General features: G+C 39.4%; 1 protein-coding gene across 1 annotated transcript in view; it reads right to left on the reverse strand.

The window, feature by feature from the left end:
• NPTXR (neuronal pentraxin receptor) overlaps nt 1-16809 on the reverse strand; it is a 29132-nt gene extending 12323 nt beyond the window's left edge. Inside the window, exon 1 of the mRNA XM_075182835.1 lies at nt 16019-16809. Within this exon, the coding sequence (XP_075038936.1) occupies nt 16019-16579 (561 nt within the window). The 5' untranslated portion in view covers nt 16580-16809. The remainder of the gene's footprint in view (nt 1-16018) is intronic.
• Nucleotides 16810-23499: the final 6690 nt, after the last annotated feature.

Genomic DNA, 23499 nt, shown 5'->3' on the forward strand with positions numbered 1-23499 from the left:
CAATTTTTGATAGCAGCCAATTAACCTAGCAGTATGTTTTTGGATTGTGGGAGGAAACCAGAGCACCCGGAGGAAACCCACGCAAACACAGGGATAACATACAAACTCCACGGTCGGGAATTGAACTCATGACCCCCGTGCTGTGAGGCAGAAGTGCTTACTACTAGGCCACTGTGCTGCCACTAGGCTGGAAGCAGGGTTAATCCGATTGGGGAGAAGGGGCATATTTTAACCCTTTGTGTCCTGGCGGCTTACAGATTCAGCAAATGTATTGCCACTGGGTTTGCCAGCACAAGCATTTAGGTCTTTTGGGAGGGAACTGGGTGGTGGTGGTGGTTGGAGGGGGGGGGGTAGTTTTAACTTTTATTACTGTTTTAATTTTTTTTTATTACTGTTTTGTACCAATGAGTGAGGAATTGTTAATTGAATGTCAGCATTGGGATTGTCTGCATTGTCACTGTCACACTATCACACTATCTGCATTTTCTCATGGTAGGTCAAATGGAAATGTCAGCATTTACTCTGCCAGCATTTTCATATTGGCAGGGTAAGTGTTATTTCTTCCATCAGGATTTCGTACCCAACCCATCTGACTAAAATATTACTATATTACATTGAGGATCTTTCTTACAGTATGTATGTTAGCTATGATTAAAATGGCATTTTAACTAGAAAAAATATTAGAGTGTTAGTTATCCCCGGGTTTGGCACATTGTAGATGTTTGCGGTGCTGAATCAATTACTAGAAACTACTATATTAAAGAATTTCATTGTATTGGCAACAATACTGACAGTCTCTTGTTCTCTGTGGCATTTATATACTATACAAACTAAGCACCTTGCATATTTACTATGAAGAGTTTAAAAATCCAAATAATGGGCATGATCTTTGCATCAATCTTATGAATATTTATGAATGTCCATATGTCAAGGATACCAGCATTTTGATCCTTGGGAAGCTTAAATACAATACAATCATTAGGATTTTTCTAAAGTATCTTTGTAAATTTACTGCTTAAAAATAAAATAAAATAAGCATACAACACGCAGAATCATAGCTATTTACTAATAGCAGCTCCTTGCAGAGTGTCTACTTGTGCTCTCCAGATGTACTATGCCTGCCTGAAGCACGTTAAGGCCATATAGGTTAACTTATTAACTGCAGTCAATTGTAGAATAGACGTTCTCCTGATGCACTTATGTGTGTTTTCACAGTCTGTACCTACACATAAGTTATTTTGATCAAAGATGCTGGTCTGATATTTTATAGTACTGCAAGTAACATTCAATGAACGTGATGCATATTACGTACATAGTAAACGAAAAAAAACCACTTCAAACCAGACCAAGAATATAAGTCTTAGTGGCAGAGAAACAATTAAAGTTCTGAACACAGTAATGAGCTGTATTTTTGTCTTTAGGGGTTAAAACAGTAAGTGAGCAAAGGTAAGTCAATATGACAAACTGTTAAGGGGTTTGGGAAGGGCATAAAGGAGGCATGAGCCTACAGGATAGATTTCAAGAGGGGGAATTATCTCTCAAGTGTTACTTGACAGATTGTACGATTGTACTACTACATCTGAATTCATAATTCCTCCAGTCAGTGAGGATGCAAAGGATCTCAAATGAACACTTGCCACCTACTGAAACAAACTTGATGATGGAACTCTAGACGGAATAATATTGTGGTAGATCAGATGAGGGCACAAAGAACTCACACTTGGAGACATCTGTGATTTTGACTGTAGAGAATTTTTTCCCTCTGCTAGTTTGAGAGCATGCCTTTAAAATATCTATTATGCCACCAAGCTCCCTGCCACGTCCCATAAATGCAAATTTCCCAAACTTTAGGGAATGTGATGTTGTTCCGTTACATTAGCTCAAACATAACCACATGATTTCTATATATGAAGGCTGAAAATCAGAGAGCGTCTTTTACACCTAATACATCTACACCTAATAAAACACCTGTTGAAGTAGAACAACGTAGTATTTAGTATAACATATAGCTGTGACTGATGGATGCAAGATTTTTTTCTTACACCTATTGAAGTTTAAAACTAGTTGCATAGACAGGGCAATGAAGGCAGGAGACCTTCCATGATAAGTGAATTAGAGGTGATATTGATTTGTTATGTTACTATAAATATGTAGACCTAAATTTGAGAGGATATAGACTCTTTAAGTGAGAACTCTACTTGATAGATCTCCTTTGCTAGTTTCTGAATTCTGTCAGGAAGCCTTCCTTCTATGTTTACTCCCACTCTTATTCTTCTTATTAAAGTGCATTTCTTAACCCTGAAATGGTCGAATGTGGATTTCTGTACTGACAGTGCAAACTCTTGATGCGCAGATACTGGTACCATCAGCATCAGGGTGAATATGGCACTTAACACTCAGATATAACAAGAAGGTTTGCCATACAAACTGTAACATATCTGAGAAATCCTTGGCTGCGGGCACTGGGTTGCACTGTTAAATTCTCATCTTTCCGGACACGACAATGGAACACCACTATTTATTCAATTAAGTGTGTTTATTTTCCTCTGAAAGACACTCCATTGTTTCCTATTGTTCTATTTCATGGGTTGGAAGCTCATCTGTCTTGGGTAGGTGGGTAGGGTGGGAAAGAAATTTAAGATTCTTGTCTCTAAAAAGGTTGTTGTATTTGTTTAGGTTTGCCTTGTGAGTGAGTGGTGTCAGTTCTATGTAGACTAAAATTGATATTGTATGTAATTGTATATATCTGTTACTGCCTTTTATGTTTTATTGTTCTGCTCTTGTGTAAAGGTTGAGGGGTTCACTCTGTCCCTTGTCCTTGTCACATTACTCACATGACGGGATTCAAATCAAGAAATGTAAGGTAATGTTAAACACTAAAATTAAGCAACTTGTGTTTGTTTTTCTAAAATAATACTCTCCACACATCGGGCCTGATCCTAAGTAAAATGTACAACCGTTTTTGTGAAGTGTAAAAATCCACAAATTTGTACTGTGCATGCCCACAAATCTAGTTACAGACATATGCGCGCATGCAGATTTGCATGCATCTACACTTGCACCTGCTTCTAACTGGTAAGTCAGGATGTGGTAGGGAAGGGGCCAGAGGTGGAACTAGCGAGCTGTGGGCCCCGGTGCAGGGAGGAGGAAACTGGGCCACCCGACCCTCTGCAACTGCCATACAGTGGGTCCCATTATCTCCATGGGCCTCAGTGCACGACACCTGCTGCATCAATAATATGCCCTCTACCACTGGAGAGGGCATAATGTAAGCAAAGAACATTAGGGGAGTGTTTGTGTAACTGCAAAACTGATGCAGACCTACACAGACATACAGATACACCTGTCAAAGCCATATCCATTGAAGGTGCCTGGGGGCTGGTGCAAATACTTGCTGATCATGAGGATGATTGCCTGCTCTAGCTAGCCTCTTCTGATTGGCTGATTGTGAATTCACTTTTGAAGCTGATTGGTGCTTTCCTCATTGTTAAAATGCTTATGAACTGGCAGTGTATATACTGTCGATTGTGTGTATGTATGCCTGATGTCAACTGGCGCATATGCCACAGGTGCAGACCTCAGCATATAGAAGGAAATGTGCTATTTTTACAAGCAGCTTTTTGAATGTAAATTACATCAAATATGCGTCTAACTCAGCATCAGCCCAATAGTTTTTTTACAGGACATACAGTTAGTGGGGTCTAGGATCTTGGACGTTAAGTGGCCATGGATAGCTTATCTATTCCTATTATTTCAATTCTAACACATAAGGCACTACATAAGAGTGAGGTCAGGGTGGACCCTGGTGGCCACTATAATCATCTTCATCATTTACTTATATAGCCCCAGCAAATTCCATAGAAGTTTAAGTCACAAAAGTCACTTAGGCATGATACAGAAGACATGTTCGAGATAGAACAGCTCAGTTTGATGGGCACAGACTATTGTACCAGGTTGGTTCAATGGTCTGAAAAAGGAGAGAGCTGGGGTGAGGTATATGCCATGCATCTAACCTAGTGCTACTCTGCCATGGGGCTAAGGTACGGGGTGGGGGGTAGAAGAAGATGAAGGAGGGGGGGGTTGCCAGACGGGGTGGGTATGGGGCAGTGAATGAGAATAAAGGAGTTTAAAACATGCCAGGCAGACTTTGTGAAAGGAAGCCACTTTGTTGTTCTGGAGACTAGTTATATATTCCATTCGAGATACAAACCATATATGGTTGACCACCTTTTGGTGCGAAGCGGAGTCGTTGTTTTTCCAGTTGCAATCTGAAACGTTGCCGCTCAGGAGATGTGCAGGATAAGTTTATCAGTGACTTTATCAATATGGGGAATACGGGCACACAAAAGTAGATTGTCAGGGGTCAAAGTGAGGGAGAGCTTGGTAACGTCCACCATATGTGCATGAAATCACCCTGCTGGCCACAACACCACCAGCAAAAATGGTGTTAGGGAACATGGTGTGGAGGCGAGCGGGGACCTAGTACCATCTGGTGAGGATTTTGTAGGAACTTTCTTTAATGGCTATGCTGATGGAGCATTTGGAAATTCGGGTGTAGATTGTCTGCCACTGTTCATCACTACAGGGGCTGCCCGGGTCCGCTTCCCAGGCCGCTAAGTTGGGGGTTGATGGAAGGCCCTATGGGGCTAGGACAGAGTAGTAGTGGAGAGAGATGGTCCCCTTATAGTTTGAATTGTAGATGCAGAGGCAATCCAACTGGGAAAGGCATAGGGAGGGAGTGGATGGTTGAGAGGACTGTATAAAGTGTCAGATTTGGAGGTAGCAGTAGAACTGTGAGTTGGGTATGTGTTGTCACTCGTGTATGTCTGAGAATGGGTGTGGGCTAAAATCGCCAACTATCTGGTATAAGTACGTGATCTCTGCAGGCTTTCACTTCGAAGCTACTCAGCCAGTCGGTGCCTTTTGGGAAGCCAGGGCAGAAACTCCTTGGTGGTGAGCATGCCATTTTCAAGGCCAATCCACCACTTAGAGTGCAGGGCAATGTGCACATTAGTTGGCTAAGGTGGGTGGCATGATAGTATCTACAGAACAGAGACAGTTCAAGGCCACCTGACACTGAGGGTCTAGCTACTAGATCATTCCAAATAAAATTGTTACAGCAGGTCTGAAGAGCTGAGAGAGTCTAGGGCACCACCAGGAAAGCCAAGGTCTGGAAGAAGTAAAACAAATTTAGGTAGTACAGCCATTTAATTGTCTAGAGCCTGACTGGACGGGATGAAGCCCACCTGATTGAGATGGATGAAACTAGGGAGGAGTGGATTCAGCCTATTTGCAAGCAATTTAGCAAATATTTTGAGACCCGTATTCAATAGAAATATGGGGTGGTAGTTAGAGCAGATTGTGGGGTCCTTACAAAATATGCCCGTACATAAAGATATAAACAAATGAGCTTATCTGTCCTCCTCCATACAGCAGTGTAGATTTTTCAAATTGTAAACTGAACTCCTGCCAGACAGAGAACCTTCCACTGCTTGTTCCGATACTGAGGCAGTCCAGTTGCACAATCCTCTTGTGTTTTTTCTACAGAAGACTTTTTCAAGGGGTCATACCCATCAGGCTACTCAGGTATTTAAGTGCTTTCTGCAAACAGACACATTCCTACATTTTATGTGGGTGTGTGCAGTGATTAGATCAATCAGAGGTTATAGCGATTATATTTAGCGGCTCTGGTCTGTCCAAGGTTTGCACACCACAGGTATGTCTCTTAGGATAGTAGGCCTCTAAAACTCTCCCTATTAGACTCTCTACCTCTCTCCAAGGATTCAAATGAGCTCTTAAAACCCATTTCTTTGCCAAAGCCTATCAACTCTCCTCCTCACTCATCCCTGCTTCTCCTTTCTCACCCTCTCTGTATCACCCATGGCTGTCTGCTCCTCCCTTTATATTATAAGCTCTAATAAGTAGTGTCCAAACTTGTGTTCTCCTTTCTCCATTATCCTACCACCAGCATGCCAGTGCCTTTCCTCCTTTCCTCAATCAGGGACACTGAACCTATTTACTAAACCAACTTACTGGATACAGGCTCAGCTTGTGCTGTTTACCCTTACTTTTATTCCCCCCTCTCCCTATGCCTATCCCTTTCCTAGCTAGAATATTGTAAATATTGTTCTGCCTATATTGTTATGCAATGCCTATATTGTTACAGTCTTATTAGTGCCTATACTACATTTTCTATATTTACTTTTTGGTGCTTCGGAGACAAAGATAATAACTTTATGGAATTGGCGACAAAGGTAATTTTTGTCTCTTTTGTTTTTTTGAGAAGTGTATAGAAGTGAAATATACAATGAGAATGCTTGGTTATTGGGTAATCTGATATAGCTATGTATGCTTTTTATTTTTTTTAAAAAAAAAGCAGCTTTACACAGATCCAAGCATCACTATTGTTAAAACTCTCAACTTATATAATGTTTTAACCCATCTTCAAAAATTATTTGAATTTCATGTGGAATGTGATACTACAAGACCATTTGCATGTTAATGTGGCACTATCAATCAAAAGTATGTATAATCTGTATCTATTTTAACTGTAGCTAATGAGTGTAGTATCAGCAGTGCCACTAATTCCGCACCACTGTACAGAGAACTCATTCACATCAGTTGCTGCCCCATTGGAGCTTACAGTCTAAATTCCCTAAAACAAACACACACACACACACACATACTTGTTTTTATTGCATCGTGAGGACCCATGTCTGGAACATGCCATTTAGGGACGCCCCTTTCCTAATGCCCTGTTGACAGAACAATTATAGGGGTATGTATAGGAGCGGTTTGCCACCAGAGTTACCACATGAGATTTACACTTTGACTTTGCACAAAGTACTGGCACAGACTGCAAGATGGGGAAAGTGTCATGTATTTTGACTGTCTGAGGACATTAACATTCCCGCATGCATAAATGAACAAATGATAGCAATGGTAGGGAAAGTCTTGTGTATTCTGGCTGTGTGAGGACATCCGCATGCCCGCTTACAACGACACCTAGCCATGGAGGCTACAGTCCTGTTCAACCACTTTGCATAATTTCCACAAGTTTGATCCCTCTTTAAAGCTGTTATGCGGTTCTTTATGTAGAATTTCACTCCCGACCAGTGCCGATCTTTGAGTATGGATGGATCAGCCATGAGGCACGCAACACAGTCTCGCTTTCCGGGCACCCGGCATGTCTGTATAAACCTCATCAGGTGATTCTCCACAGCCTGGACCTCCTCTCTGTCCCAGGATTTCCTCCGTACTTCTTTGCAATCTGAAAGAGTAGCGTGGTCCATTATAGCTCCGCAAAATACAGAGAAGGCAAAGTTCTTCTGCCTAGCAAAACTGTGTGCTACACCTACTTGTGGAAGCCATAGCTGAGCATTGATTCCATGTTGCCAGGTCCATACACCCCCTCTCTTCTCACGTGGAATTGTTGACTAAATGCTTGGCCACTTGCCCCTCTGTCACGGGGGATTGCTCATCATCCGACATGTCACTCTGTAGCTGAACCGGTTCTGAAAAGAAACAAATATGTAAATGACTGAGGTAAAAGTCAAAAGCATACATCAGACACCAGATTTTCCACTTACCGTCCGGATCAATGTGCATCTCGCCCAAATTCTTGCCTTTGAATTCAGCCAGTCTGCCACTCTCAAGAGCCATTAACAGTTTGCTGATCTTGATGAGTTGGAGGCTACCTTTTGGGAAGCAGTAATATTGCCGGTGCACCCTAATATCGTGCCCAAGGAAGTCCGCCAACTGATCCAGTTCTGTGTCGTTTAGGTGGAGGACCTTCGAGAGAGCAGCAATGTGCTTTCGAAGCTTCGTGGAAGACAATGTGTGGGGATGCTTGGACCCACACTGTCGGGCAAACAGTCATATGCAATTGGAGCCTCTGAAGTGTGACATGGCAGCTGGTCTGGTGAACATGTAAACATTTTGGTTATCCACTCCACATTTGTCACGCTTTTCTGCAAGAAGTTCCATTGCAGCTTGCATGGCTGGTGTCAGCAGGATGGAGACTTTTCTCCCTCGTTTTCCTCGGATTTAAATGCGATTGAAGTGCTGGCAGAGCTTCCTCTCAACCTCAGAAAGCACTAGGGACACATCTTTGTGGAGATCCAAGGTATCTCTTGAGGAGAAGGTAGTCAGCAACATTTTTGAAACTTCCAGTTCCCTTCTTCGATTGAACAAGATCTCCTGTGCCAGGGTGACTTTTGCAAGTCACCCTGGCAAGTAGTGCCCAGTGGTTAACCGTAGGCTCGGTGGATAGCCCATTTCGGTAGGCTTGCTGCTTCTCATCGAGGTACAAGTGCATATTTTTCACATCTTCCGTGAAAAGTAAGAGCTGAGGCATTTTCCACTTGGGCTCCTTAAGAGTTTTCAAGGCAGCCCATGAGATCAACTCGTCCCATCTCGCCTCATATAGCTTCCTGAAATTTTGTGTGTTTTCAACCACAGCAGTGCAGCCCTCCATCATGGTTTGGCACTTCACAATGCTTGCTATCTTTTGCAGGCCATGCCCGATCTTGAGTGCCAGCAAGGGCATCTTAAGTGTATCTGTCTCCTCGTCATAGCCAGGTACCAGCTTCACAGCGTCTACTATGAGCAGAAAGTTCGATGGGTCGGTAAAGTCTTTCATCCACTCCAAAGTAGTAGCTCTTCTGGCCTGTAGCAGTAGCCTGCCCATTTCTCTAAGCTTCTGATGGATGTACTCGTGCATGTCAACATCTGATCCGACCCGATTGAATAGATGCTCTCCCATCTGCATAACGCATCGATCATTTTTGACTGAGAGTAAGACTTCATCCTTCATCATGTCAACTTCCAAAAGCCAACACTGATGTCAGGTTTCTTTCTTTAGAGTGCTTGGGGAATTTTAGGACCCAGGCTACTTCAGTCTCATTGTGGTGAACATGCTCCATGTGCCAGGCAATTTTTAAGAGGGGCTGCTCACAGTACAGGCAGAACTGTTTTTTGTTATACACCCTGGAGCCGTCACTGTTTCTGGATAGCGTTTGGACAGACACCACATCGTCTCTCCGACCCTGTGTGCTTAAACCACGGCTAGCAGAAGGTCGACAATGGTTGTACATAGAACTCATCTCTGGGTACCTGCACTCTGTTGCACTGGTGGGCAAAGGAGAATCACTGCTGGTGTCTGAACTACTCTCCTCCGAAGTGTCAGGGGCATACTTGTCTCCACTGCTCTCTGGGCTATAGTCGGAGTTACTGGTGGGCTCTGTCATGTTTCACTGTCCCCGCTTTACCTTCAGCAGCAGACGTATTCGACAGTGTCTTTAACCGCTTGGTATACAAAGCGCCACAGGATGCAGTCACTTCCTTTTCCTGCTCCTGCTATATATTCGGGTGGAATACTGTCCTATAGCGGTGGGAGGCACACACACTTTCTCCCCTCCCCATTGAATACTCGCAGACTTTTGTTCCAACAAATGTGACTCATGGGGACATACCAGATTTTTATGCTGAGCATATCAGCAAGGTTCCCTGAATTGATTAGCCTTGAGAAGCTTTGTGGGGACCTCAAATTTTGTTCCCACTATGACTCAGGTCCCCACAGTGTTGGTGTGTAAACAGGTCAATGTCCTCACAAGCATATGAATGCAAGTACACACACACTAATAGCAACCAATTAATCTACTAGTATGTTTTTGGAGTGTGGGAGGAAACCGGAGCACTCGGAGGAAACCCATGCAAACACAGGGAGAAAATAAAATCTCCACACAGATAAGGCCATGGCTGTATGTATACTTGTATTCTATTTTATGTTCTATTTTGTATGAACAACATTTTTGTAAAAGTCAATGATTTTACTGTTTCAGTCTTGAAATAACTATGACAACATAATAGAACTTTCATTGTAATCCCTGTAGCTTTTTAATTCATGCTCCTCGCTTTTCATTGTGCTGCAAAACAAGGGATACTGTAGCTGTGTTATTGCTGATAATATTATCTACAGTATTTCTTAGAGATTCCGAGGCAGACCCATTAAATTATTAAAACAATATAAATCACTAGGCTAGAATGAGTGCTGTGCAAGACTCATACAGAGAGACATGGCGTTCATTTAAAATGATCAATAACTCAAAGTTTCAATAGACAAATGCTCATTTCTTTTTGCTCTCTTACACCTGCTTATGTGCTGTTTGCATAAATATGTGCATGCATTCAAAGAGCAAAAATATGACTAATCTTATATCCTGTCTGAGATATCATTGCAGTTCCTTCGCTTAAATTGCCTGGGAGTCACATATATGCACTGCTTTCCTGTGGCCCAACTATATTATTAAAGCATTTTGTTTAAAAATTATTGTCCTTTAACAACTTTTTTTTATTAACAAGTAGTACCTCCAGAGGCAGAGTCACACCCCTTGTGAAATGTAGACATAGCTGAGGTGGTGTGTTTACAGAACAGTAAACATTTTAAGTATCCAACCTGGGCTTCCTGGGGTCACCATGGTCACAATCAAGTGTGTAAATTCAGTTTAAGCTAATTGCTGGAACAGAGAGCTGGAGGCTAGTGATATCCTTGAATGAGACAGAGGCCTAGAGGTGACAAGCTGCGTTGCGAGGTCAGAAATGTAGGCAGATACCTCGATTTGCATGTTGGGCAAGTTTGAGAGCATGGGTGCTTTATCAGAAAGGCACCCAGTGAGTTACCTCTGCGCTGCATTTACCAGTCACCTAAATACAGATGTGTGGGGTCATAGACTGGAGAGTCACAGTCTGTGAGCAAATAAGTCCTTGGAGCTGAAGCTGTAGTGGAGCAGAGAGTGAGAGAAAGAGACCACTCCTGAGTCATTTCCTGAGCCAAGAGGTGCACTTCAAACTTTGAAATGAAGAGTCAATTAGTACAATGTGTATTGTAAAGTAGCAGACAGTACTAAAGTGTTACATGGTTCTACTGCATACTACAAACCTACTGCTGACACAAATTATTATGTGGTGGAAAGGAAAAAGGCAAACAGTTGAATATGAATAAAGGTGCCTTGTTGCTGAGTCAATTACAAGATAGCTTCAAATCTGTTTATTTCATCACTTCAATTATACTTCTATACGTGCTGTATGTGCTCTACATCCATGCCACCGTTGTTAAACTACTTGTGCAGGGACACATTTTTTGCTGACTTAACCCTGAGGTTGGAGAAAGATTGTGTTATTGCCAGGTTGCTTATCCAAGAGTACTGCAAGGTAGAAGATGTAACAATTGCTACCACAACCCCCACACAAGCATAACACACATACTGTAGTTAAAAAACAAAAATATAATGAGGCAAAACCAAGTAATATTTTTTCACAAAAACAAAAAAGCTTAATTAAATTAATGGAGTGGAACTAAAGTGGTAGAAGGTTAGACTCTTGATGTGACGTTTAGACTTGCACTACGTACGTACTTCTTCAGATTTTAGTACCTGCCCGCAAACCTAAAGGCACATGTAGATTGACCGTGTAGGCATGCATCTTGAAGTATGCTTAGTGGAACAACTATGACCAGCAGTGTAAAACCAGACCAATATGCAGTGCACATCCAGTCTTGAGGCATAATTACATTACAAAATCACAAAAGTGGCTTCTGTACTGTGCATATTACTTTTTTTTTATATAATGATATGATATATCACATAATGATATATAGTGAATTATTCATGTGGCTCCCCTGTTATTCTGCACACTAAAGCTTATAATTTTGTTTTCTTGTATCTGTGACAGAGGAAGACAAGATTATAATGTTACAAGGAGCAGACAATTCTTCCTTTCTAGGTTGGTCTCTAGTATGTCCCTGAGTGTCATTGTTACCCCTACCAGTGAATTAATCCCTCTCCCTGTTGTAAATGTTTCGCCCCAGTGAGACAAATAATAAATCTACATTCACCTGATACTTTAAAGCTTGGAACACACACAAATATTAAACTTTTTTTATGAAGCTGTCTTTTTACATAGCCTTTTATTTTTTTTTCAGATTGTTACGGACAGTGCCTCCCCACTGAACAATTTAAACAGTCCCTTTATTTACAGCCAGAAGTCTTCCTTTCTGTTACATCTTTTTATGATTCAATCCATGGCGCCTCCAATCTGCCTCCCGGCCTTCCCTACTCATTGGCATTCTGTGTTCCTGAGCCATCACATATACTTATATGGTCGATTTATAAATTCACCAGCTGGTGCTAATAAGTTAGAAGCCTCCACAAAGCTGGCAGCTCAGCTGAGCATTACACTCCCGTAATAAGCCACACACAGGAAAGAGGTAACTTGTGACTCTAGTGGTGCTTAATTATTAAAGACAGAACAGGGCAGAGAGCGAAAAAACGGAAGTAGTGCAGGATGAAAAGGTTATAAAACAGAACATGGGTAAAAAAATACATCTTAGCAAAATATGGTTTTATGTGATTAATATTTTCTAGTTATATATTGCCACATACCTAAAAAGAAGAAAAGCAATTGTTGTCAAGACTTGTCCTTGCCAGTATAAATGTGAATATTTTAAGGACAATAAAAATATGAAATATGAGTTCATATTTTGATCAAAACATTTAAATCAACATCAAGGGTCCTCAGTTTTAGCAAGTCCCTTCACTCATATCTATGTTTAGGGCATCAGTGAAATGCATTTAAAATCATGTCCTCTACCCTCATTACTTAGGAAGCTAAAACATGACAAAAAGGTTGGTTTTTAAACTACATTCAAATAACTCTTTATAGGCTGTTTGAACAACAGACAAGATAACATTATACATTATTAATAATCAAAATAGAAATATATATATAAATAAGAATGTGGAAAATACATTTCAAATAAGTACAGCTGGTTACAATAGTGTTGGACATTCATAAGATAACAAGAAATATGTCCCTTCTCCAAAGAGCTTTTAAGCTATTCTTTAGGAGATAGTGACACATAACATTACAGTATATGATTAGTTGGATGGAAGAGCGGGGTGCAGGCAATAAGAGAATTGGAAATAATGGAAATTCTTCCATTGCAAAGTGGATTTAATGAGCTTGGTGGGTATTGATAGATTAGCTATTCCCTGTCATGTTATACAAAATAAGATATTTAGTCGAGAATTATCTGTTCGAATAAAAGACATGCGCAAGGTTCTCAATTTAAGTCAAGGGTTATATTAAAGAAGAAATATCTTTCAGTGATGGCAAATATTTAAAGCTTTCCTGCTTAAAATTAAGACACATATAGAAAGAGGAATTATAATGTGATAAAGATATTTTCTTGCTTTTTTCATGGAAATATCAAGTTCTAAATTATTTCCTAAATTCTGAAGGTGCGACTCTGTGTGTTTATGTCTATAGAGATTTTGCCACGGGCAAAATGCTCTTCACATACAACTGCAACATCTGCCAAAAAGGTACTATACTCCATTAAAAAGCAAACTGACGTGGAGGGACCTCATGTCAGAAAACATTGTATTAAATCTATACACTGTTCTATTGGAAGTGAAATTAAACTGTTAGGGCAATGATAAAGCAGAGACAAACAGCATACACCCATCCTCTTGAGGTTTAAATGGATCAGTGAAAACCCATTTATAAATTGGAAGGGAAGAGGTGCTGTTAGACACATTATTCCATAGTGTAACCAACCAATGATTAATGCCAGGTAATTTAATTTTCCAGTAGATGTAGCCTTTAATTTTAATTTCCATGTATGGCACCAAAATACTTTTGCAGGTGATTATGCAAAACACATATTTTCTATTGACTTCAATAGTTCTTGACTAGTAGCTGAAAATAAATAAAAAAAACAAAAAGTGGTCAAATGTAGCTTTATATATGCAGCTGTTCACAAAAGCACATCAATGTGGCTTTTTAGTCAAAGTCGGCATATAATCCAATCTAATCATAAGAAATATTTCAAAATCACATTTTGATTTACCTTCTCTTTTCATATACCAATGTCTGCTTGACTAGCAATTTAATTTGGTGATTCACTCAAAATGTTAAACCCCCCCCACCCCCCACCACCACTATACCTTGTAAAAATATATCAACAAATATTTAATATTTGCTTATCTTTAAAATGGCCTCTGATAGCTAAATGGCCAGATTTACCAATTTGACCACACATGTTGCTTCACATATCACTCAAATCCAGTCATTTAAAGATTAAATTGTATCACGGTTAACCAATGATCATACACATCTGCATATCATCGGTTGATCACATTTTTCAACCAGACAGGTAAAAATCTGGTTGATTGTATTGAGATGTTAATTCAAAATTGATTGATCTTAGAGTGATTGTTATTTTTCACCAATGTACAGCACAATCTTGGAGCAATGTGTTGGAAAACATTAGTAGAAAATGTACTGCATACAATCTATCATTTCACACTCTAGAATCTCTTCTTTTTTCTATGTGTGTTCACATTATACACAATGCCTTCCCTGCAACCCTGTCAGTTTCTTTGTTGGGGGAGGGGGGGCATGACTCAATCAATTTTCCTGATTGTAATGGAAAGAAAATGAGGTTCCTGTGAAAGAGGAAGTCTCTCCTTAGGAGAATAAAGATTGAGGAGAGGTGCTAATGAGACGGCATAGAGAGCATGTTGGAGGGAGGCCGGAAATGGGATGTAGAATTCATTATATTGATTCATGCATAATGTACAGATGTACACTAGATAAAAACACTAGCTTGGAACTAACATAACACCAGGAACCCCCCAGATACTAATAAAAAAAATAAAAAGAAAATCTATTTAAGAAGTCTCATTGCATGAAAACCAAAACCATATCTATATCTATTAGCTGTAGATATTAAAATAGAAAGATTAAAAAGAAAATATATGATTTGTAATATCACCCTTGAATCATTTACAGCATGTACTGTACATAAAACACATGAATTATAAACAACAGATGTTACTGAAACTCTACTTAGAAATGCTGACAGTTCTGATAATGTGATCAATCTAGCAAGTCTATAATAATTGTCCTGTGCATGTCACAATATATATATGCATCTCGATATTATTTGAAAGTTCCCATAAAATGAAGTATATGGATGATACTGTATATCACCTTCAATGTCTACCTCTTGCATCTATCTATAGTAAAATAGCTATTATCGGCTATGTTCTGCATTTGTTATTTGTGTCTGTTTACTGTGGTTTGTTGCATGTTATATGTTACAGTGTCTGTGTTAATAGTCTTTTTTTCATTCTCTCTCTATATATATATATGTGTGTGTGTGTATGCATCTTCTGCAATCGAGAAAGCACTTGTATTTACAGCACTGTGTTGAACTATACTAAATATAATTTATGTCTGCCATATAATTTAGGTCTATCAGACTCATGTGTAGACACAACTGGCTGGTAATGCAAGAAAGACAGATAGAAAGAAAAATAGAAATGTTTTGATTTAGACTGTTAGTGACACTTGAAGGCATCATAAAGATACCTGGATTTGCTGTCACTATCATCTATATTGGCTCATTTAAAAACTGTTATTACTGCAGAAGAACTCATTACATCTATTTGATTGTGTCCTGTTGTTCAGTGTAAATAGTATAACTTTATGCCTTATTTACTTTATCTTTCATTACCAAACCGTGCAATTATATTTCACAACTTTAATAAATAAATAACCATATGTCTCAACTAAACAAGTTACACCTTAAGTCTGGCAACTCAGAATATTGTCAAGTGAGCATTGTGAACACAAGATAAAATGGTGTAGATCTTTTGTCCTATTCGAACTGTCATACATGTCTAATGACCATCATATACTGTAATATATATATATATATATATATATATATATATATATATATATATATATATATATACTGTATATATCATAGACAGTTATCTGTCTAATTTTTTTTTTGTAATCCACCGAGTATCATAGTGTATTTGAGCAAGCCCGCTCCATCAAGCATAATCTTTGTAATGGAATTAAATCTCGACCCAAGTTTCCCTTGTCACTGTATAGCTCATGTCTGTATACACTCTAAATGGGACCCATGTGATTTCCTGCTCACCTCAATCTTTTCAATGCGATCTTTCAGTGTCCTGACTGCTTCCTCCAGTTCCTGCACCGCTTGGGGGGAGTCAAGAGGCAGATCTCCCATGGCCCCTTCTTTGGGTCCCCATCCTTCAGCTCCTTCCTGGTAGCCCTTATCAAGCCCATTCTCGCAACGACTGAGCTTTCCGGTAAGCTCCCTGATGGCCTCTTGATCAGTGAGGATCTGTTTCTTCTGCTGCAGCACCGTCTGTCTCAGCTGTTCTGCTGTGTTCTGCAAAGAGAGCATCTCTTCTCCTGAAGCCTGTGGAGAATCTCGTTGCACATCAGAGGGGCACTCCATGGCCAGAGGTGTGCACAAGAGCCTGCTGAAGCTTGGAGGAGTCTGGCTCTTCGATCCAGAGAGTTCTAGAAATGCATCCTTTGATCCATACAGCGTCTTAACACCGTGGAGAGCTCCTAAGCTCTTTTCCATTGGAGCAGCTGGAGCCGACTCATTTTCAGCACCAAGGACAGGTCCCTTGGCTGCTGGGTGGACGCTGGCTATAATGCATATGATGGCACCAAGGAATGCAAGCATTCCTGCCACCAGTAAAACAGCCAGAAACTTCAGGGTGACAGCTACAGTGGGACAATTTAGCAAAGAAAAGAGATGCAGACCCTTTGAGTTAAAATAGATGTCTTCGTAAAGAAAAAGCCGCTATGTCTCTGAGTACGTTTTAGCAGATTGATAGGTACCTTGTGCAGCTCCTAGATCGAACTCTAGTCTCTCCAGTGCACATCCGTTGCTTGGTCTCTGACTTAGGAAGGGAGGAGAGGACTAGACGTCATAACTCCCTCCCCCTCTACATTTTTTTATTCCACTAGTGATTTAGCACGGCTTATTTTAACCCCTTACTCTTCTGCTTGGAAAGTAAATATGGCTCAGTAAAAAGACTAAATACAACATCTGAGATATCCTTGATAATTGGAAAAAATATGTGGGCGTATGTATTCTATATGTGTATTCTATATGATGATAAACATATATATTTATATGAAAAGCACGTATAGTACTTCATATATAAAACAACATAATGATGTAATAACATATTATGTAAATATATACATGCAAGTCAATATATAACCACTATTTTACAAAACGCTAACCCTTTTAACTAGCGCAACAGTTTATTATAGTATACAGTGATGCTCTCCATTAAAATACAACAGTATAAGTGGTTATGATTTCTAGATAGAGAGGTCTGCTCAGTTATACTACACAAGACGTCCAATACCTATGTGAATTATAAATTTGCAAAACAACTACAGAAAAAAAATATTTTTAATTAATGTCACTTGCTACCAATATAAGTATTAAAGATTAAACTGTTTCTTTTTAAAAAGGTTTTGTTATATTATTTTTTTCTCATGAAATACATTTATTAGGATGATCTTAATGTCTACTGAACATAAAATACATTTTTAAAGTTGCTCCTAATTGCAAACACATGTTAAAGTATGCATACAAGCCTGTCATCAGTAGTACTCATGACTTAGACAAGTCCTTTAGCTGGAGCAAGAAATACGGCAGAAAACCACGTAACTTTGCAATGGCCAGAGCCGGATTCGGATGTGGATGCATGCGCTTGAGTTTGACATGTCATTATTGTAGATTTACTACGGCCAAACACCCCTTCCCTGCCTTGTTCACTCTCTGAAATCGTAGACTGTAGTAAGTGTCCTTTGCATATAAAGATGGAGTGAACATGGTTGCATTTACTGCGCATAGTGATTTTGCATCTGATAGCCTCAAAATTGTCCGATATGTGCCTTGATGAATAAAGCCCTTAGAGAGGAAATATAAACATCATGGAAGTATTCATCTGCATGTCTCTGCAAACTTACAATGAACTTGTGAATTTGGCAGCTTCTATTTTGAACTAGGTGTACTGGCCTATTTGAGATTGACATAAAACAAATGATTAGGCTTTAACAATTTAATGTGTCTTCTGAAGAATAATCTGTAATCTATTGTCTGTGAAGGTTAATATCTAAGTAATCAAAATAAATAAACCTGTTTTTGAAAATGCATCCAGAACACAAGCAGCACAGAGTTTTTCCTATTAATTTTAATGGGTTTTCCAGCATGTTTTCGCTTTATTTAGAAACCCTATTGAATTTCTTAGGGTATTGAAATCAGTGATAGAAGCTCTAAACATTAAATATATAAAAATGGACACCCTTGTCATAGTTATTAAAATAGTCAGAGGTTCTGATATTTTTAAACAGTGTCAAGTTTATTAAGTTGTGTGAACATGGACCATATGACTAAGCAGATGAGAATGGTAAAATAATACATTTGTCCATATGTTTTAAGCAATAATCTTGGAACCCTTACGTAGAGGGGTGTTTAGCTTGGCAGTTACACAGATTGGATAACTGTTAATTACGTGCACCTCTACTCAAAGAAAGTGCCTCTTTAACCACAAAGTGTTAAAATATGAGGCCTTGGCTAAGAGGTTTAGAGACACTAATTCTCTTATCACTGTTTTTCTAAATAAGCACAAAGACAAAACCTTATGGCCTTGCAAACTGTACATTCCATGAAGAATAAAAGTCATAAACATTTCCTGTAAAACATAGTTTCATCAAAGCTGTAGCATATAAATAAAATCATGGCTGTTAGATTCCATTGTGTAATTAAAACAGAATATTCAAACAATTCTACATCGCCCTCAACCACAATTCTTAAACCAGACTCAGTGCCAAACAGCCTGGGCAAGTTTGAACCGAAGAGGGGAGAAGGAGCATGGTGTCTTCCTGCTGGAGTGGAAACCATCCCAAGTTAGACAATCTAGGATGGTTCCAACTATTAGGGTAACTCATAGCCTGTGGTGCCCGAACCACAGTATAGTGTATAGCAGGCCTGTCCAACCTGCGGCCCTCCAGATGTTGTGAAACTACAAGTCCCAGCATGCCCTCCCAGCTATCAACTGGTTGTCTACCAGCAAAGCATGCTGGGGCTTGTAGTTTTACAACACCTGGAGGGCCGCAGGTTGGACAGGCCTGGTGTATAGTATACACAGTATAGTATAATATTCACAGTATAGTGAGAACCAGCCCAGGCTTGTCTGCAAAGGGCTAGAGATTCTAGATAAGCTGTCCGCTCCTCCTCCCAAAGTCTACCAGCTCTGATCTGAAAAGCACTAGAACTCTTCACCACTGGGCTAATAAGGACTATTGAGACACACCAACATTGCCACCTCAGTGATCCCAGTATAATGGTAAGGAGTCCCTGTTCCATTATACTAATATAGCAGTAAAATCTAAATTAAACACCAGTACAATTGTCAAATAAACTTTCAAAAAGTTCTTAATTTTTATTCTTCTTCATTTGTAATCCGCAGGAAATGTTTTTATTTTAAGAGAATTCTTCTTGTATAACATGTATTTTTTTTTATAAATTCCTGATTTGTAATCCAGTTGGAAATTTTATTTAGCAATCCATTAGAAAAAAAATTGTAACCCAAGGGAAATGTTCTTAATCTGTAATCCAATGGGAAATGTCATTTATCTGTCATCCACAGAATCTTCATTTTGTAATCTCTTGTAATCCACTGCAAATTTTCTAATTTGTAATATATGGATAATTAAAAAAACAATAATGAACAACATAAACACAAAGAGGCCCCATGTCCCACAGCAGCTGTGAACTGAATTGCCTGGGACTCCACTTAGTTGTTCAGCCAACCACAAGTAGTTCCCCTACTAGCCTTGATGTGACTGGTTGACAGTGTGGGGGTCTTAGAGACTCCTTGCTTTTACCACACAAAAAAAAAACTTCTATTGATGTGGGGGAAAACAAATTAGCAATGCCAACTCAGACTGGCCATTAAAGTTAAGTTAAGGTTCTTCCAGTGGACCCAAGCCTAAATCAACTTATTTCTCTGTCTGGTATCACAAACTCATTAATTAAATATGCCAACTCCATTGATCAAAATATAGTCATTGTTAAATATATTATTTTTAATTCACTTAGTCAATACAATCTAATGAAGTGGTTTTCAGGACATACACACAATTTGGTATCAAGGTATATGTACTGCTCTTTAATTTATGTCTGCACTATATTAGTGTTATCAGTTTATAGTTTATCACAATGATAGGCAACCTTGTACACCTCTAGGACTGCATATGTGGCCCTCTAACCTACAAAAGGGCCACACATTACACACTAATCTTCATTTGATTGTGTTTGACATATTTAATGAATAATAATAAAGTATGCGATTTTTGGTTTTGTGATTGGTGTTGATTTAGAGCCTGAGTGCCTCCAATAGGAATACAGCTTTTTTTTTCTTCTTTTGTGACTAGATTAGTTAGGTGTAAGACTGGGACCGCCACAATGTAATTCTTAGAGGTTTCCATTAGTAAGTGATATTATTAGAGTGGAAGTGGAAGCATTTAGAGACAACAACCACTCAGCCACGAAGCGGAAAACCAGGCAAAATCATTGAGCAGGGTCAATGACTGCTAACATGCATGGTGCGAAAAAGTCACCAACACTCTGCTGATTCCATAGATGAAGAGTTCCAAACTTCCACTGGCATTAATGTAAGCACAAAAACTGTGCAGCAGAAGCTTAATGGAATGGGTTTCCACAGCCGAGCAGCTGCATGCCAGCCTTACATCACCGAGACCAATGCCAAGCAGATGAAGTGGTGTAAAGCACGCTGACACTGGACTGTGGAGCAGTGGAAACGTGTTCTGTGGAGTGACGAATCATGCTTCTCTGTTTGGCAGTCAGATGGGCTAATCTGGGTTTGGCTGATGCCGGGAGAATGTTACCTGACTGCATTATGCCAACTGTGAAGTTTGGTGGAGGGGGGATAATGGTATGTGGCTGTTTTACAGGCTTTGGGTGAGGTCCCTTATCTTCAGTGAAGGGCAATCTTAATACTTCAGCATAGCAAGTAATTTTGGACAATGTTATGCTTCCAACCATGCAACAAAACTTTGGGGAAGGCCCTTTTCTATTCCAATATGACTGTGCCCAAGTGCACACAGCAAGGACTACAAAGACATAGTTTGATAAGTTCGGTGTGGAAGAACCTAATTGACCCGCACAGAGCCCTGACTTCAACCCCATCGAACACCTTTGGGATGAACTGGAACGGAGATTGGGAGCCAGACCTTATCATATAACTTCAGTGTCTGACCTCATAAATGCTATACAGAATGAATGGACACATAGTCCCACAGAAACACTCCAACATCTTGTGGAAAGCCTTCTAAGAAGAGTGGAAGCTGTTATCGCTGCAAAAGGGGGACCGACTCTCTGTTGGTGTAATGGTCAAGCGTCCGAGAACCTTTGTCTATATATTGTATATACAAAGCAGAGCCTTTTTGACGTCTAGAAAAAAACCAGAGCATATTCTAGTGCTATCAGACCTTCTGTTATATTATTACAGTTTAATAAAGCTCAATTCACTGGAATTCACTGCAGAAGATAGGACAGAGCTCTATAAATCAGTGAAGACTGGTATGAGGTTTTTATTGGTTACATTCCAGTCTTGGAGCACCCTGAGGAAACCCACACAAACACCCATACTAACTCCAAAACAGATAGGGCCCTGGTTGGAATTGAAACCATCACTGTGAGCCTACTACTCAACACACCTTTCAGAGTCTTAATGGCATTCTGGGCTATTATTCTGACAGTGTTTTTGAGCTTCTATTAATGTGTTTCACTCATTACTCTATTAGGGTCCAGGTCCCTGACATTACTCCGCTAGCTTTATTAAGCACGCAACAATGGCTTCATAAAGCTTTTGATGATTATTCTGCAGACACCTCATAGCTTCTCCAAAGATCCCCTACTCATGGTAATATCTGCCTTATCATATACAATGTTAAATTGCTTTATTCATCCATTGTCCAAAAGAATGGGACACATGCTGTTCTATACTTTAGTATCAGTCTCTGGGACAGATGAACTTCTCATTTGTCTTTCAATTTCACAACAATTAATGATCACTGCTTCAATTAGACACAGGGAACCACCAAGGGCTTATGCCAATTTGTACCTCATTTGATGAGAGTAAGTGCAGTAGAATTTCTTCATTTTAGATGCAATTGCTTAGTTTAACCATATTTAAGGAACAATATATTGAAAAAGAGACACTTTTTAGTGATGGGATGTCATTTAAAAAAGCATTAGACAGGGACCAAATGACTAATCTTGGCTCCTTCAGTAGATATTAATGAAAATCCAGTCAGATTCATCAGCACATTTCATAATTAATGCCTAGAAATTTCTACTATTCAACATATATTTCCATACGTTATATCTAGGCATATTTTAAGGGATGTGATTTTAACTTGCTGATGAACAGAGGGATACATTGGTCCATGGTTGCTACCAAAATGAAAATGAAAATTAATTACTGATATCTACTGTACAAATGTGTTGACTGTGAGGTTTGCCCTTATATGATCAATTTGGGAAAAGACTCACAATTTTGTTATTTGTGATGTAAAGTGTAGTATGACTACTTACTTGCCCTTGTTCCTTGAAATAAAATACCTGTTTAGTAAATGTGTCTTCCATTACCAATCTCAAGCTTGATGATATTCAGGAGGGTCTAAGGCCACCTAGAATTAAAGAAAGAAATCAACCCTAGACCCCCAACTCCAATCAGCAAGCATTGTTTATAATAATTTTCTTCACCAGTAAGTTTCTAATATATACTATTTCCTGTGAAAGTTAAATAATTGGATGAAGTTGTTTCAAAATTAATAAATCTCGATTTAATTGGGTTTATGAGAAAATAAGCGAATGGTACGCTATGGGGTGGAAGGGCTAATTGCGCAATCATCCTTGTGAACACTTATCAATACATTTACACTCACTTCTACATTTGTAAATAGTTCACCTTAATAAAGTTCCAGCACATAGTCTTTATATTCAAATGTAAAAGATTTAACAGTTTGATATGTTTTTACATCTAAGGAAATTTATCATGTTTAGTGTCACACTAATCCACATTTTACCATCAGAAATCCGCTACTATTGGCTAAGCGATCGCACCCTGCGTATGCTAGTTATAGATGATAAAGGATTAATGCTCAAAATTAAATTGTGTTTGGAATGCTAATAGGCTGGTTTGAACCAGTATTACGGCAGGCTCCTGAGGGAAGACACGTAGGCAACAGTTGGAGTGAGTTGCCCTCCACCTTTGGAGAGCATCGCTTCAACCGACCTATGACCTGTAATCGCATGGTACGCAGATAGCTTAGTATTTGTAGGCTGTGCAGTCAGACCGCACGTGTTGCATACGTAACAAGTGATTGAGTGATTGTGGAGGGTTGGAGGAAATTCGCTGGAAAGGCTTAGTATTCATCAATATTCAGTTCTCCCAGTTGTAAAGTACTCAAAAGGCACTAGTTGGAGGGGCGGGATATAGTTTTATGCTGTGAAGTGTTGATATGTCTGTTTTTACCAGTTAAGTGACTGTG

This window comes from Mixophyes fleayi, chromosome 8 (genome assembly GCF_038048845.1).
Source record: "Mixophyes fleayi isolate aMixFle1 chromosome 8, aMixFle1.hap1, whole genome shotgun sequence".
Classification (NCBI taxonomy): Eukaryota; Metazoa; Chordata; class Amphibia; order Anura; family Limnodynastidae; genus Mixophyes; species Mixophyes fleayi.